At 31.8% G+C, this 16,464-nt stretch overlaps 1 protein-coding gene across 6 annotated transcripts in view; it reads left to right on the top strand.

Moving 5' to 3' along the window:
• The window catches only part of LOC143044811 (uncharacterized), a 32,374-nt gene that overhangs the window by 2,133 nt on the left and 13,777 nt on the right, over positions 1-16,464 (top strand). For 2 of the 6 annotated variants that reach the window (XM_076216985.1, XM_076216984.1), the window contains exon 2: positions 665-770. The exons of 2 other annotated variants lie outside the window; for them this stretch is intronic. In XM_076216985.1, coding sequence (XP_076073100.1) covers positions 678-770 — 93 coding nt within the window. In that variant the 5' untranslated portion in view covers positions 665-677. Of the gene's footprint in view, positions 1-477; positions 771-16,464 lie in introns of all 6 variants that reach the window. 2 more of the 6 variants (XM_076216982.1, XM_076216983.1) reach the window with 1 other exon arrangement.

Below are 16,464 nucleotides of genomic sequence, written 5' to 3'. Positions count from 1 at the left end.
TGAATACTCGTTTTTACCTATTTAAGAATGAGTTTGTGTGTATCGATTCAGTCAATCAAAAATGGTTACCCGTGTTTCACTTTCCGCTGACGATTTTTGATATGGTTTTCCTTGTAATAGCTGGAAACGGCGATGTTCCTTGCATCATTTTGGCAAAATTGAATTAAACTGGCTGCTAAAAGCGATTTTTTTTACATCTCGTAGCTTACACCCCTTTAGAGCACATCGAATCCTACAAATTTCATTAATCGAGAGCTCTTTACTATATATTCCAAGTCATCACTGAGAGGCGGGTCAAGGGGGTGGTCTCCTGGTGCGTTCAGAGCATTTTATAGCTACTTATGCGGTATGGGTTTTGCTCATTGTTGAAGGCCTTACGATGAACTATTATAGGTGTTTACATCTTCGTTATTTGGTCTCTGATGGGGAGTTGTGTCATTGGCAATCATACTACATCTTCCATTATTCATGTTACAGTGAAACCTGATTAAACCGAACCCTGAATAAACCGGAAACCTGTCTAATCCAAACTTGTTCTGAAGACCAATCATATCACATTTTATGCATTGTGAACCTGATGAAACCGAATACCTGCCAAAACCGAACAAAATCTCAAGTCCCGAAAGGGTTCGGTTTAGTCAGGTTTCACTGTATATTATTCCAGGTGAGATTTGAACATGAGAAATCGGATCAAGACGATAACACTGACATTGGCTCTACTTGTTACCTTGCCATTATTTTGTAACTATTCACCAATAATATTTGATTATGTAAGTATTGCTGTATCCGCTTTTAAATATGAATATTTTCTGTATTTAGTCTGATAGATACATGTATTACATAATATAAAATTTGGCCATAAAAGAATTCTTTGAATGACGAAATGTTAAAACTATTAACTATTTGACGACTGTGTAATGAAGTAGAGAAATATCTCCTCAGAATTAATCCCTAGTTCTTACTAACCGAGTGCGGATTCAGGGTGTGATTCACGGGGGAGTGGGGCTCTCGACTTACGGGTCATATTTTGAACGAAAATGGCTGTCATGTTATACCTATACATTAAAATTTACACTTGTTTTAGGAAAGGAGCGTTGGGTGTGCACCTGTCTGAATCTGCACCTACTAGTTTGATCTGGTTACTTACCGAAATACACAAGGAGAGCATAAATAGAGAGTATCATGTGACTCTACCATAGACCAAAAATAATGAAGATATAATATGCCCTCAAAAATAGCCACTGACAATACTTAGATCCAATAAAATCATCTTATACATTTTACGTGTCGGTATTCATGTGACAATACAAATACAAAAAATAAGGAAATGCGGCATGCCAATGAGATTAGTATTTTCATCATTCAAGTGAAGTGGATGTAAGTGCAATTATATCGTATAGTGGACTGAAAAATATGAAACCATTCAATGGAGAAAACTAACGGGCTAATTGATAACAATATAATTTACAAAAAACAATGACCGACATGAATCAACAACAACCAATGAACTACTGTAATAGGCTCCTGACTTGGGTTGCCGGTCAGGCACCTATAGAATGTGCACTAGTAACCTGAATTTAACTTGAACGGACAAAAACGTGTTAACGCTATTTAAATGAGATTGATCGTTTATTGATAAAGATTGACAAAAATTAAAAATTATATTTAATTCATATCAATTCATATCAATTCATTTTAACGCCAGTCAAATAGATTTCTCTGCGGTGAATCAATTGAAATCAAGTTGCTGGTTAGTTGCGTTAAACTGATAGGCCACGCCCCCGTTAAACTATTTCAAACATCCATTAATTCGTTTTAAACATGGATGAGACCCGAGCTTTTTACAGGTAAATCACCCAAGCAAAACGACCTCGATGTATCTATCGTTTTTTGTTTCAAACTTTAAATGCGTAGTCTTATTAAGTCACATTCTCCACAATTTAATTAAACGAACGTATAATACACGTGACATTTTCATATATAAGGCATTTAAATAAAAACATTAAAATATATATGCACGCGTGGTTTAAAAATGTCAAACTAGGGAATCTGTTGAAAATAAAATAGTTAGATGGATAACATAAATTTAATTTGCTCAAATGCACTAGATCTTTATCGCACATATATATGTGCGTTTCAAAAATTACTGAATGCTATGAAACCTCATGGCATGTAAGTAACATGTGGTCCTTTGCAACTATTTACGAAACTTTATGTATTCCTGTATATTTACCGTTTCTCTTTTCTCTTTTTATGTTTACTATATTGTACTCGTAAATCAAATGTAGACATGGAAACTACACAGCAATTATTTATTGTGTACATAATTTAAATCGATGTATCTTATATTTCCGGTAAGCAACAAATATTCATTCTCTTGCCGTATATTGATATACGGAAAAGCTTGTAATGAAAAACAAGGTTTTGATGAATTGAATAATAAAATTGATGAAGACAATGTTGACGTATGTTGAATATGATAAACAGAAAGTCATACCCAAAATTATAAATGAAGTAGCAGCCCACTGAACTTTTAAAACTGTGTTAAATTGTAATACCGGTCACTGGCAAATCGGGCGTTAATTGTGGAAGAGAAGCAAATATTAAACAAAAATATTGTTCTTACGATTCTGTAAAAAGATTATTGTGCTGTCATGCACCCTGACGTACTTGTAATAAATGAAAATATATATATATGAGATAAATTTTAGTCTGCGATAACGATGGGTAAGTTGATTTAAGTTTAACGACCTAGACTGGCTATTTATCGGCATACTCTCACGTTTTTTAATGTTTTAAAAGAAAACATATATTTACGTTTTGGGCATTAAATATAAGTCTACTTACCAAATTGAAATGAACATAAACATTGTTAAAAAAAAATGGAAAAGAAACATTCTGCATTGTTGTTTTCATATAATTTTATTTCCTATATATTTGAGCGGAAATTTCTAAGTTAAAACTGATTGTAGTATAGATAAAATATTTCATCTAGGTGCTCTCGTTGAAGTTCGCGTTACATATTAAAATGAATTTCATTGGTCGGAACGTTTGCAAACTTTCAATTCAATACACAATATAGAGTCCAGTTCGGCAAAAAAAATCAAATTAAGACTCTACTTTGTCCGATTAAACAAACAGAATTTAGAAAAATAACACTTTTACGATTCTTTCAACCACGACCAAAATATCTATCTTTTTCTCCGCTGAAAATCATTACTATTGATATTAGAACAAGTCAAAAGTTGCCGGAGCCGGTTGATTTATGATGCATACGAAACTTTAATAATTAATTATACGGTTTGTATTTTTCCAAATAACTACTATATCCGATAAAAATCGAAAAATAAATTATCGGTTAAAACTACCGATTTTTCTATGAGACAAACATTATCCTTATATGAGTCAAATTTGCAATATAGATTCATAAAGGACAAACCATATCCTCATGTTTTTTTATGCAACACTAGTAAGCATAGTTCGTCTGTTCTCGCTTCAAACCAAGCCATCATAAATACACCAGAGATGACTAAAATGAAAGTCTTTTCGCTCATTGAGATTTTTTGGTAGGTATTAAGCTTCAATTCGACCATTAATTACCGTAAATTTTCGATTTTTGCAAAATTACGAAAAATATGTTATAATCCTTGACCTTCCCGAAGCTTATACTTCGTTTAGTCGATTGTATGAAAGTTTTTTTTAAGAAACCGGTCTTTTACTGCAAAAAAAAAAAAAAAAAAAGATAAAAGCGATTTTTGTTTGAAGTAACGAATCTCATTCTTACAAGAAAATGAAAGTTTTCGTGTTTTAGGTTGTGCTGAAGCAAACGTAAAAGTTGAAATAAAAATTACACTCCGAGATTACACTAAAGACATTTCGCTAGCACACATGGGACTAGATTTATTAATTGTTCATTTGCAAGTCAAAATTAATAATCATGCAAAACAAATGATAAAACTTCCCAATTTAAAATTGAGAAAAAACCGACAGGAAACCAAAGTACAAAGGTACGGCATTTATTTAAAAACAATCTCCATCCAACTTCAAAATGTGAGGTAAATCGATTAGCTTACGCTAGCCAAGCAACCAACAGACAAAATAAATCTTGACTCTCCGATCAAGACTATCTATAGACACGGAATAAAAAATAACGGAAAATAATAGCATGTTAGAAAGGTTATAAACACATTTATACAAACATGAAGCAGCTGTTTTTTTACTGAACTGGTCAGTGGTAATACAAAACTAGGGTTTCAAAAAGATGAAGAAAAAGAAAAAGACATTTAAACATGCTAAAGTTTCTGAAAAAGCAAATCAGACATAGTGTTTAACTGAAATTGAAAAAAAAGGATCATGATAGTCTATAATATGTAAACATTTATTTCAGAAAGCCAACAACAAAATGAAAGGAAACTATGTATTGCTTAAAAACATTGACCAGGGCCGTAACAGCCTCATGTTTGAAATTTTAAAACAAAGTCACAGTACAAAGGCTTGTCTTCATATCAAATTGTTTTCACGGCGAATGTCTTGCAAGAAGCAAATTCCCATTACTCCGATGTCGCCCTGCTTAATTTTGCGTGATCCATGCATTCCCTATTTCCATTCTCAATTTTATGTTTCTGAATTACTTGTCTTTTGTTCATTTACTTCCCTACTAAATGTCTATAGTCTAAGTGTTAATTTTCATTTGTAAATGTCTGGTTTCGCAATAATGCATGTCCACCAATATCCAGACATTGTGCGAAAAAATATAGTTTAGAAGATATTATTCTATGCTGAATACAGAAAACATATAGTCGTTTCTTCATGAAGATTTGAACTCTAACATTAAAGAGAACCAAACTGGCTGTCCTTTTTGAGTATTTCCATCTGGTGTCTTACATTTAAGGGTTTAACTAGTATTAACATGATTAAGTCGTGTCAACTTACTGTCAAAACAGACGCCTTTATAGAAAATAAAGGAATATGGGGTAAACATACACGGGACCTAATCGAACACAAAGTCAGAGCTTAACAAAAATACAAATTATCAATGGTCAGCGTTTGTATTCCTGTTCATCTTTATAGTCGCTAGAGGGTCTTCAACGATGAAAGAATCTGCGCATATACATGTATAAAATACTTGCCACTGAACATTGAACCAAGTAAAATCAATACACATCGTTTCATATATAAAAATCAATCTACAGATGATTATGCATTTCTTAGTTGGTTAGATTCCCTTTTGTGGGAGTTGAACACTTTGCGGGACAATTTTCTTCTCATGGGAAGATATATTTTTCCCATGGGAATATTAGTTTTTTCTTTTCTTTTTTTTTTCAGAATTTGTAAAAGTGCTATGAAATATCGAAATGGACTGACAATCATGCACTAGTAACCAATGACTGGAACAATATAACAGGCATTTCAATAAATTAAAAGTATTTCTATCATACTTTTACACTCAAAAGTCTTTTTATATCGTTGAATGATTGATAGAAATTCTACCGTTCAGCGAATGATTTTACAATTTGAATTTTTCACCTTTGTTTTCGGTCAATATCATCGTGCATTTCATGTAATAGTGTTCGCTGAACTGTCACGTATCAGAAACATGCCTTTTGAATTTCAGAATTAAAATTATAATTTTGTTTTAATCTATAATTATACATGGGGAATGACGAATCGTGTTTTTGATTGTTTTCTAATTATAACCTTTTAATTTCGTGAATTTACATCATAATTATTATGAATGTAATTATTCTTTTTCGTCTACGTAACTCGATATGCGTGTTTTTCGCCACTACAAAGATGAGCACGAACTTTTTTTGTTCAAATTTCCTAATCATGCTTATGCAATGTTGTAACTCGTCTACACAAAAATCTTTTATTTCAATTCATTTTTGGTCTTTTCTAGATCTTTTATAACCTCTCAGGTAATTTTCAAAGAAAATCCAAAGTTTTCGGCATTTACAAGGACGCGTATGGATGAGGATATACTCTTTTTGTGATATATTCACTTGTACTTTACCCGTAGGCTGTCTTCGTGTACTGCAATTTATGGTTTACATGTTTAAAGGAATACGAATACTTTATTTCTCATAAAACTTCAATTATTAGTTGTCAAGAACATACATACACATAACTATAAGGTAAAATTAGTACATGCATGTGTAAACGATACAATTAAATTAGCTTGGAGGACTGACTTTCACATTTATAACTTTTACATAGTTTTTCTAATATTACAATATTTGATGAGTTTAACTGTTGATCAACTTTAAAGATATAAGGGTTTGACTAACAGTAGTTCCTTAAACATTTCCTTCTTTTTCTATAGTTTATATGTTCTACAATTCATAATGTAATGGTACTCATCATCAATGTTGTTTGTGTCACAGAGACGACATATTCTGTCTTCTCTGTGTAAATCCTGAAACCTTCTGGACTCAATCGGCAACTACCACATCTATATCTGCGTAATATATGAATTTAGAAATGTAAAAAGGAGTTTTCTAATTGATAATTCTTTTTGAAAATGACAGCATTATGTTTTATGCGATTCTGCATAAAAGCAAAGAATTCTTCTTGAAACTGGTCTTTGGGTTTCTGTTTAATACATTTTGACACCCATTTATCACAAACTGTGCACAAGGACGGAAAACAAATATACGTCCTTGCTGTGCACTATAATTCGAAATAGTTGTAAATTGCAATTTTTTTTAATTTCTATTTTTTCCTCACTAGATAGGTGAAAGTATGTATAACATTTATTGTAAATTGCGAAAATGCATTACGAGCATAAATTTATAATTTCAAGTTAGAATTTAGAGTCTCAACTTTTTTCAAAATCTCTGTAATATTACTCATGTATTATTTATGTTTATGTCAAAGGCGTTTGATTGGATAATAGGTAAAGGTAGGCGTGGTTTTTGGTAACTTTCCTCCAATCAACTGCCCCATTCGAGAAACCTGTGTGCGCTGATGCGTGTAAACTGGGTATTGTAACGGTACGTGTCTTACATCAGAACCTATCGTGCGTGACCAATGTTTATTGTATAATTTCTTGTCACGTGGTCAAATTATCTGAAATACAAGTTCTAAAGGTGCACTACAGCAGAATTACAGTTTCAGTTGTTATAATTCAGACACAAATTAATATGGTTATTTTGAAATCTGCTGCATGGTTTATTCCATTGGCAATCATATTCACGAAAAGTTGTAAATCTTGAATATTCTGTAATATCTTTATGAAGCGTGATTGAGAAGTAGATTCACACAGATACTGCAATCATTGTCATCTTTAAAATTTACTTTGCATGCACTAAATTTCTAATCCATTTGTTTAGAACAATAAAATATGTTTAAACTACTAAATATCTAAATGAGATTACATAGGAATAACTTGTGGTGTATTCATGTATACTAGTATGTAATAATAATAAAAAGAAACCAACAGCACTATTTGACGAAGACGAAGACGAAATAAAGGATTGAATTTTAACGTTCAGTGACATATATTACAATGATGTCGAAACAGAACTTGAACTTGACAATAGGTTTTCATAGAACCGTCGCTTTTCCAAAGTACGCTTAGTTGCGATTTCACAATTTCGGGTTCGCATTATAGCTATACATGTACAAAATAACTTACAATAAACAAATTCTGATGATTTCTTCAACTGTTCGAGGACTTTCTAGTTGTAATATAAATCTGTGATTTTTCTATATTCGTACTTTCGCCACGAAGCAAAGCAGTTCGATCTAGATCTGGACATGTATCATCATTAAACATTTACAATATTCAATAGTTGTACATTTTTTTGGTACATGTAGAACATGTAGAAAAATCCGTCTTTTCGAATAAAATCTTAATTTACGTACCATTGTAAAATTGAGAATGGAAAATGAGGAATGTGTCAAAGAGACAACAACCCGACCAAAGAAAAAAACCTACACTGAGCAGAAGGTCACCAACAGGTCTTCAATGTAGCGAGAAATTCCCGCACCCGGAGGCGTCCTTCAGTTGGCCCCTTAACAAATATATACTATATATATATATATATAGTCCAGTGATAATGAACGCCATACTAATTTCCAAATTGTACACAAGAAACCAAAATTAAAATAATACAAGACTAACAAAGGCCAGAGACTCCTGACTTGGAACAGGCGCAAACATGTTTATGATCTCAACCTCCCCCTATACCTCTAGCCAAGTAGAAAAGTAAACGCATAACAATACGCACATTAAGATTCAGTTCAAGAGAAGTCTGAGTCTGAAGTCAGAAGATGCATATACGGACCCTGGATTTAAATCAGATATGATCTGGCGGTTTTTGTCTTTTTTTCAAAATACATATTTTTAATTGTGACTATCTTTAGTTTCGAATCTTTCTTTCATTCTAATTAATTTAGTTTAAATGAAAATAAGGAAATTGGAATTAAAACACTGTTGAAGAGAAACTACATATTCGGGTTAAATTCACCTTAGTTTGTTAATTCAAGTTTGACATCTAACATCTTAATCCGTAATCCACATTTACCCGACAACCTTAAATTGTTTATTGAATTTTATCAATCAAATATCCTCAAACAGGAAACTAGACAAAATAAGTTATTTGTAATGGTCTTTATCAAAACTAAAATGATTGAAAATATCTTTGTAGAATATGAATTTGCCTAATAAGCGAATAATTATAATACATATATTTCAACATCTTCAATAGAGAGATTACTGATAAGATGCCCAAAATATATGTACATGTATACATATTGCAATTAGTGCTATATAGTATGTCAATGATATCGAATGCCCGCTGAGTGTTAAACATGTTTGACACTGCTGGTTTTAATTTTCTGACTCAAGTATAAATTTAAGAAAAGTTACTAGTTTCTGAATATTTTTAGATTCAATATTTTATCATTATTATTATTTTTTAAAGTCTCACCACATACAAACATAAAATGAGAATCACAGAACTAAACAAAACATTTAAACATTTGCATTGTGTGCATCAATCTTTAAAAAGATAAATGAGACGCGTATAAGACACAATATATAAATATAAACAAATTTTTACTCATTTACATTCAAAATTTACAGTGTCCGTATATAACAAATGAAATGAAACATCTTTTTATTTAAGAACAAGTGAAATAAAATGCCGTTTCTTTTCAATAAAATATTGTTGATGTTTTTGGCATCTATTGCAACAACATTGTCGTTATTGAATAAATATATAAATTTTTCGCTATTTGATATTTATAAATTGAAATGTTAAGCCTAATGTATTATTATATGTCTATAATGGGCATTTTAAAAGGACAGGAATATAAAAAAGAAGATGTGGTATGATTTCCAATTAGACAACAGTCCACAAGAGACCAAAATGACAGAGACATTAACAAATATAGATCACCGTACGGCCTTCAACAATGAGTAATGCCCATACCGCATGGTCAGCTATAAAAGGCCCTGATATGACATTGTAAAACAATTCAAACAAGAAAACGAACCGCCTTATTTATATAACAAAAAAAAAATGAATGAAAAATAAATATGTAAAACATAAACAAACGACAACTACTGAATTGCAGGCTCCTGACTTGGGACAGGCGCATACATAAATAATGTGGCGAGGTTAAAATTGTTAGCGGGCTCCCTATCCTCACCCTAGTCTCGATCAGTGGTATAACAGTACATGTACAACATAATAAAAAAAAGAGGGTTTGGATGGGGTTCAATGATTAGAGAATAATGCCCTTGAAAAATGAAGATTAGAGAATAATGGGCATAAAAAATAAAGATTAGAGAAATGTGTGGTCTAAAAATATAATGAACATTGAATGATCAATAAAAGAAAACGCTAAAAGATACCTGAATTTTATTGAATGATTAATAAAAGAAAATGCTAAACATTATCTGGTAACAGAATTTTCTCTTCTTAAAATTTAAAGAAAATTATCAAAGTTATCATTGTAAAAATATGATAAAAGTGAAAACAAACTTGGTAAACCTTTTTTGGTTTCGTGGTAACAGACTATAGGATTCAGTCAATATGAACTGGTTTCCGATACTTCTACTCGTGCTTTAAATTCAGTGGTGGATCCAGAGGGGGCGTAGAGGGCGTACACCTCCCCTTTTGCTTGGACTTTTTTTTAAATGATTAATCAGACTAGACTTCGTGAATTAATAGGGAGATGCAGCATCTAAAATGTCCAACCCTTACACCTTACCAGCAACTACAAAATATGCATGCCCCACGCCAGGAACCGTTTAAAAAGTGCATATTTCACTTATTTTATGTTTTAAGTCCTAAAAAGGGGCAAAAAAAAAAATTTCGCCTCGCTCCCCTCGTTACAAAACTACAGCCCCTCTTTCAAAAAGCCTGAATCCGCCCCTGTTTATATCTGACTATGCGGTTGGCTTTAGCTCATTGTTGCATGCCGTACAGTGACCTATAGTTGTTAATTTCTGTGTCATTTGGTCTCTTCGAAGAGTTGTCTCATTGGCATCTTCTTATGTGTAGTCAAAATCACTGGAAAGAACTGATGAAAACTTGGACTTGTTACTTCATAGAACTAGCACTTAAATCATGCAGAACAATACACACCAACACGTCATTGTTGAGTAACAAATGAAAGCCTTGCTGTTGTTTGGAAATCACCGTTCTCATTCATTTAAAAGAATGATTTTTACTTTTTTTTTTAAAGATTAAAGAAAACTGGGGAAAAATTAGAGAATAATGCGTAAAAAATTACTTTTAAAGAATAGACTTATTTTTTGAAGATTAGAAAAAAAAGGGGTGAAAATTAAATGTTTACAGAAAAACAGCCCCCCCCCCCCCCCAACTCAGACCCTCCTATAAGAATCATTTTAAATAGGATGGACAAAAAGATGGAGGGGTAGAGTGTAATATTTGTAACTGGGCGTTAAGCAATCATGAAACATTTAATCTATTCTTTATATTTTCATCTCTTTATTCTGTAATTTAAAGTGCTTATTCCACTATCATCTTTATTTCTGTAAACTTACTTTCATAGCCTCATATATGTACATGTACATGGTATTTGATACAGGAACAATATACCGTCGTATATTACAAAAATTGAGAATGAAAATGAGGAATGTGTAAAAGAGACAAAAACCCGACTATAGAGCAGACAAAAGAGGAAGGCCTAAATTACGGGTCTTTAATGTAGCGAGAACCTCATGCGTATACATACATGCATTATTGTATGCACATGCTTGTTCCAGAGACATATAATACAATTATATGTCTCTGGATAAACATAATTATTTAGAATTAAAAAGTGTATAGTTATCAATAAGTTCATTTTCAAAATCATTTATTTAAAGTGAAAAATCGCGAATTATCCCTTTAAGGCTTGTTGAAGATCTTCATCAAATAACGAATGAATATAAGAAGATGTGGTATGCTTGTCAATAATTTAATTCACCGTACATGTGGAATACCGTATGATAGTTTTTTTGGTCTAAAAAAAAATATATCTACTACATGTCTTTGATTTAACAAATGATAAAAGATCTGGCATAAAAACGTGATTCTGAATATAATCTAAAAATTGAAGAGAAAGCCAGACTAAGACGTTATACAATTTAAAGAATACAAATCTTAAAGTTTTATTACTTAGAGGTATACTGTCCCCTTCTTTTAACCTACAAGAAAACTTCACGAAGAGCCGATGATTAAATATCCACCTTGTTTTTCCGTATATATACTGAGCCAAAAAGGTTTAGCAACACTTTTTTTTATAATTTTTATTTTGTTGTTTTTGGAAAAAAATATTTAAACATCATTGATATAATCCTTAGTTTTACCTGTAACAGTCGTACTTTTTTCCTGCTGATTGATTTCGCGCCATTTAAGCTTTGCACGTGTCAATGATGTTTTACCTTCTGTACCTGTAATTTTAAAACGATATTAAAAAATTCTTTTTCACTAACGTTCAGAAACACACCATTGGTAAGAAAAACACAAACACCGTTGAAAAATTTGCTTGGGGCGTCAACCAGGCCACCCCGAAAATGACAGTCAGAAAGGTCTTGAAACGGTTGATGCCGGAATGAGGGTTGTTGACATCATGGCTCGATTTAATGTGCACTAGGCAACAGTTCAGAGACTAACAAACAGATATCGACAAATTACAACTGCATAGGATAGGTCGATATCTCGTAGACAAGAAAAAACTATCGTCAAGGGAGGAGCGCTTCCTTCGCTTTACGTCAACACGTGACAAGTTTTTTTCGGCTAAAAAAGTACTGCATTGACTAAGGGAAGTTGCTGGTGTTCCTGTCAATCCTTCATTGGTGCACTAAGGGCATGGCTGAGAAATTGATTTTGAGAAACACTATACTCATTTAAGCATTTTGACCCTCCCGCTCTCCATACAAAGAAAATCCTAATTAATGTGAGTGATAAACATTCATGTTGCTTCTGACATATCATAATTCCATTTTTGTGTTATTAAAATTATATGTTTAAATTTTATGATTTTGTAATAAAACAAAATTTCACAATTTTGTTGCTAAACTTTTTTGGCTCAGTATATATATTAAAATAACTTAAGAAGCAATTCAAAGGATATTCAATTTGTTTCAATATTGCCGAAAACTGAGGCTACTATAAATTTTATACATGTAGTCGTCTCAGCCGAAAACAATACATAATATTGATAATATAAGCAAGTGTGACAAACCAAATATAATCACAAATTTGTTGTTTGGGATTATTCATGGTTCACTAGTATTCCTTTCACGAATTTGGCTATACTTTTGGACCTTTTGGATTATAGCTCTTCGTCTTTTATATTAAATTTGCTTTTGATTTCATATATTTTGGCCTCGAGCATCACTGAAGAGACATGTATTTTCGAAATGCGCATCTAGTGCAAGAAAATTGGTACCGTTAATTGTATTCTATATTAACCAGTGACACGTGTCCTAATTTTTAAGAAAAGGGATAGAAAAAGTATGAATCAAAAATATCCGGTTTTTCAAAACTATATTTTCAAAATGCATTGCATAATTTAAACCGATTTAAAGTGTTTCATTTTATTGTATGTTTGTGCGTATACGAAACAATGATAGAAAGTTAAACTTCAATGTTCATGACTTACAAGTATTATAATATTTCTTGTAAAATTGATAAATGAGCGGTTTTCACAAATACTGAACATTAGAATATATCGTAAACGTCAATTAATGAACAAGCAACCCAACGAGAAAAATATAATTTCAGAGGCATCTACATGTACATGTATAACTAGTTTTGAGTTAGAGAAATCATTCAACATGTTCATTGCCATATGATTCTATTCAGATTTGTGAGTTTTTTCGATTTACGAATAAGTCTATAAGATACAAAAAATTAATTGAAGCAAAAAAAAAGAAAGAGACATGAAATAACGAATTAACATAAGTTTACAAATACATACCTAGGTGCATTTACCAAAACAACATTTGAACTTATTAATACATTTTTTCATATTATTGTAATTTTATGTGTATGTACCCGATATGGAGTTCTTCTGAAATTAAAAATCACTTGAATGGGTATTTCTGGTGTATATACATGTATCACACTTGCTATCTACATGTACAATATACGGAAATGACACGGCTGGGTATTTTAAAGTTACTGAAGGTAGATTACTGGCAGGTGTATATCCCCGGGCGAAGAATTTACTGATTTGTCAAAACGGTTAGGTGTAACTTGTCATATTGTAAAGTTTTGAATCGCGCTCATCTCTTTTTTTTATTATATGAATTGCGCCAATAAATGAAACTTGACACATTCCCCATTTCCATTCTCAATTTTATTAATTGTGTCATATTTATCTCGAAACTATTAACCTATTTACACGTACATGTAACATTAGAATACCTACTTCAACTGTTGAATAACTTTATAATTACTAAAATTCAAAATTATGTACTTCTCCTTCCGTATGCTATGTTTTTTTGTGTCAATTCTATCTTTCCATCAGGTCCATAGTGCACTTTTTTTGTCAGTCTAAGTGCACTAAGGAGGCCCTTTCAGTTTGCGATTTTTGTACCTACATGAAAATACCTAAAAGGACCTCCTCAGTGCACTAAGAAGAAACATTTGAAAAGAAGTCTATAATATTTGCGCAATTAAATGATTGTTTTATTGGCGCTAATGAATGTTGCAGTTTTTATGATAAAGTTATGCAAAAAAAGAATTCGCGTAATTAACTTGTGGTGCAAATTAATTCTTTTTTAGCCAAACTGGATATCGGCCTTCAAAACATTGTGTATACACAAACAAAGCAAGATTTATCTTTTGCGCAGTCTAGCCGGAGAATACAAGTTTTTGCAATTTGTGAAGGATTTTAATTTTAGAATGTAATGAACAAGTAAGAAGATCGTTAAATCGGAAAATGAGCTATGCACGATGAAAGTTTTGTGCGTCGATAAAAATTTCATGGATTCACTTGATAATTGTAAAGTTTCAAGTCTTTAAAAATAACACCCATTTGTAGAACTGATTATTTCGATCCTTCAAATATGCATGTGTAGAATAATAATAAAAAAAATATATTATTAAGTCTCTTTCATATAGATACTGTAGATTTGTATTTGAACATCGATTGCAAACATAACGTTCAGTGAGAAATATTTTTAATGTATTCGTACAGAAAACAAATCAACTTCTTTCAGAATACAATTGATTGGTTATTGAAGTAAATGATTTGCGACAGAATCAGTGACACTTGGCCAGAAGCTTACTTCTAAAATAAAGAAATTTAAAAAAAAAGGTAGAGTTATTTTTAATTCTGTATTTTACTCATAAAGGACTTAAGCACTTTTTACAGTCAATGCCGAAAATATGAAATACATCGATTTAAATTATGTACACAATAAATAATTTTTGTGTACATAGTTTTCCGTGTCTACATTTGAATACGAGTACAATATAGAAAACCATCATGTTATATATTTAACTATTTTTTTTTCAACAGATTCACAAGTTTTGCATTTTTAAACCGCGTGTGCATATATATTTTAATGTTTTTATTTTAATTCCTTACATATGAACATGATACGTGTATTATTCATTCGTTTCAACGTTTTAAATTGTGAAGCATGTGACTTTAATAAGACTATACGCATTTAAAGTTTGAAACAAAAAACGATAGATACATCGAGGTCGTTTTGCTTGGGTGATTTACCTGTAAAAAGCTCGGGTCTCATCCATGTTCAAAACGAATTAATGGATGTTTGAAATAGTTTAACGGGGGCGTGGCCTATTAGTTTAACGCAACTAACCAGCAACTTGATTTCAATTGATTCACCGCAGAGAAATCTATTTGACTGGCGTTAAAATGAATTGATATGAATTGATATGAATTAAATATAATTTTTAATTTTTGTCAATCTTTATCAAATAACGATCAATCTCATTTAAATAGCGTTAACACGTTTTTGTCCGTTCAAGTTAAATTCGGGTTACTAGTGGTGGCGGGTTTGAACATGTTTACGGGCGCTCAAGCCGCCCCTTAAAAAAGGCTCATCAGATCGATACAAAGCAGAAAAACAGTAACAAAAACACAAACCGGATGTGGCAGAGTATTAAACTACACATCCCCACAACAAAAAATACACTTAGTATATTAGACCTAAGAATACTTGCAATTATATACAGCTTGTTCAAAGCAAATAACAACTAATATAGTGGGAGATATTATGGAGATAATTGTGCAAATCGTGATACAAGCATGAAATTTGGTATAGAGGTTGACTAAACGATAATTAAAAAAAATCAGCTGCTGGCCATCAAAAATTTTCATTTTTTCAAGATGGCCACCGCTCATTTTAAAAATGGCGTCATATCCAATTCGCTACATTTCGTACATCCTTTGAAAGATGTGCTATAGGTATAATCCAAAGTCAATTTTGATAAAATGTAAATAAAAGTTCCTAAAGTACGATAAAACAATACATAAATGACGAAAAAGTGACTTCCGGTTCAAAAATGGCGGCAATTACGTTGAAAATTGCCACATTTCATAAATCCTTTAAAAGCTGTGTTTTAGGTATAACCCAAAGTAAGATTTGATAAAACGAAAATAACAGTTCCTAAAGTACGATGAAACAATACATAAAACACGAAAAAGTTACTTCCGGTTCCAAAATAGTGGCAAAATCGTTAAAATTGGCTCCATTTAGAAATCCCTTGAAAGCTGCGTTGTAGGTATAATCCAATGCAAATTTGATAAAACGTAGATTACTGTTCCTAAAGTACGATGACACAATACATACACGACGAAAAAGTAACTTCCGGTTCCAAAATGGCGACAAAAACGTTTAAAATTTCATTATCTTTTTCATTTTCTTCTAATTTAAAAGAGATATCGCTTAATTTGTTGAGTTCAAATACCTAGTTTGGTTAGAAAAGGCAGTTTGCATTCCGTATCATTATCTGATAGTTGCCA

Source organism: Mytilus galloprovincialis, chromosome 9 (assembly GCF_965363235.1).
Source record: "Mytilus galloprovincialis chromosome 9, xbMytGall1.hap1.1, whole genome shotgun sequence".
Taxonomy (NCBI): Eukaryota; Metazoa; Mollusca; class Bivalvia; order Mytilida; family Mytilidae; genus Mytilus; species Mytilus galloprovincialis.
Note: the sequence above shows the minus strand (reverse complement) of the source record. Positions and strands in the feature narration are given on the sequence as shown.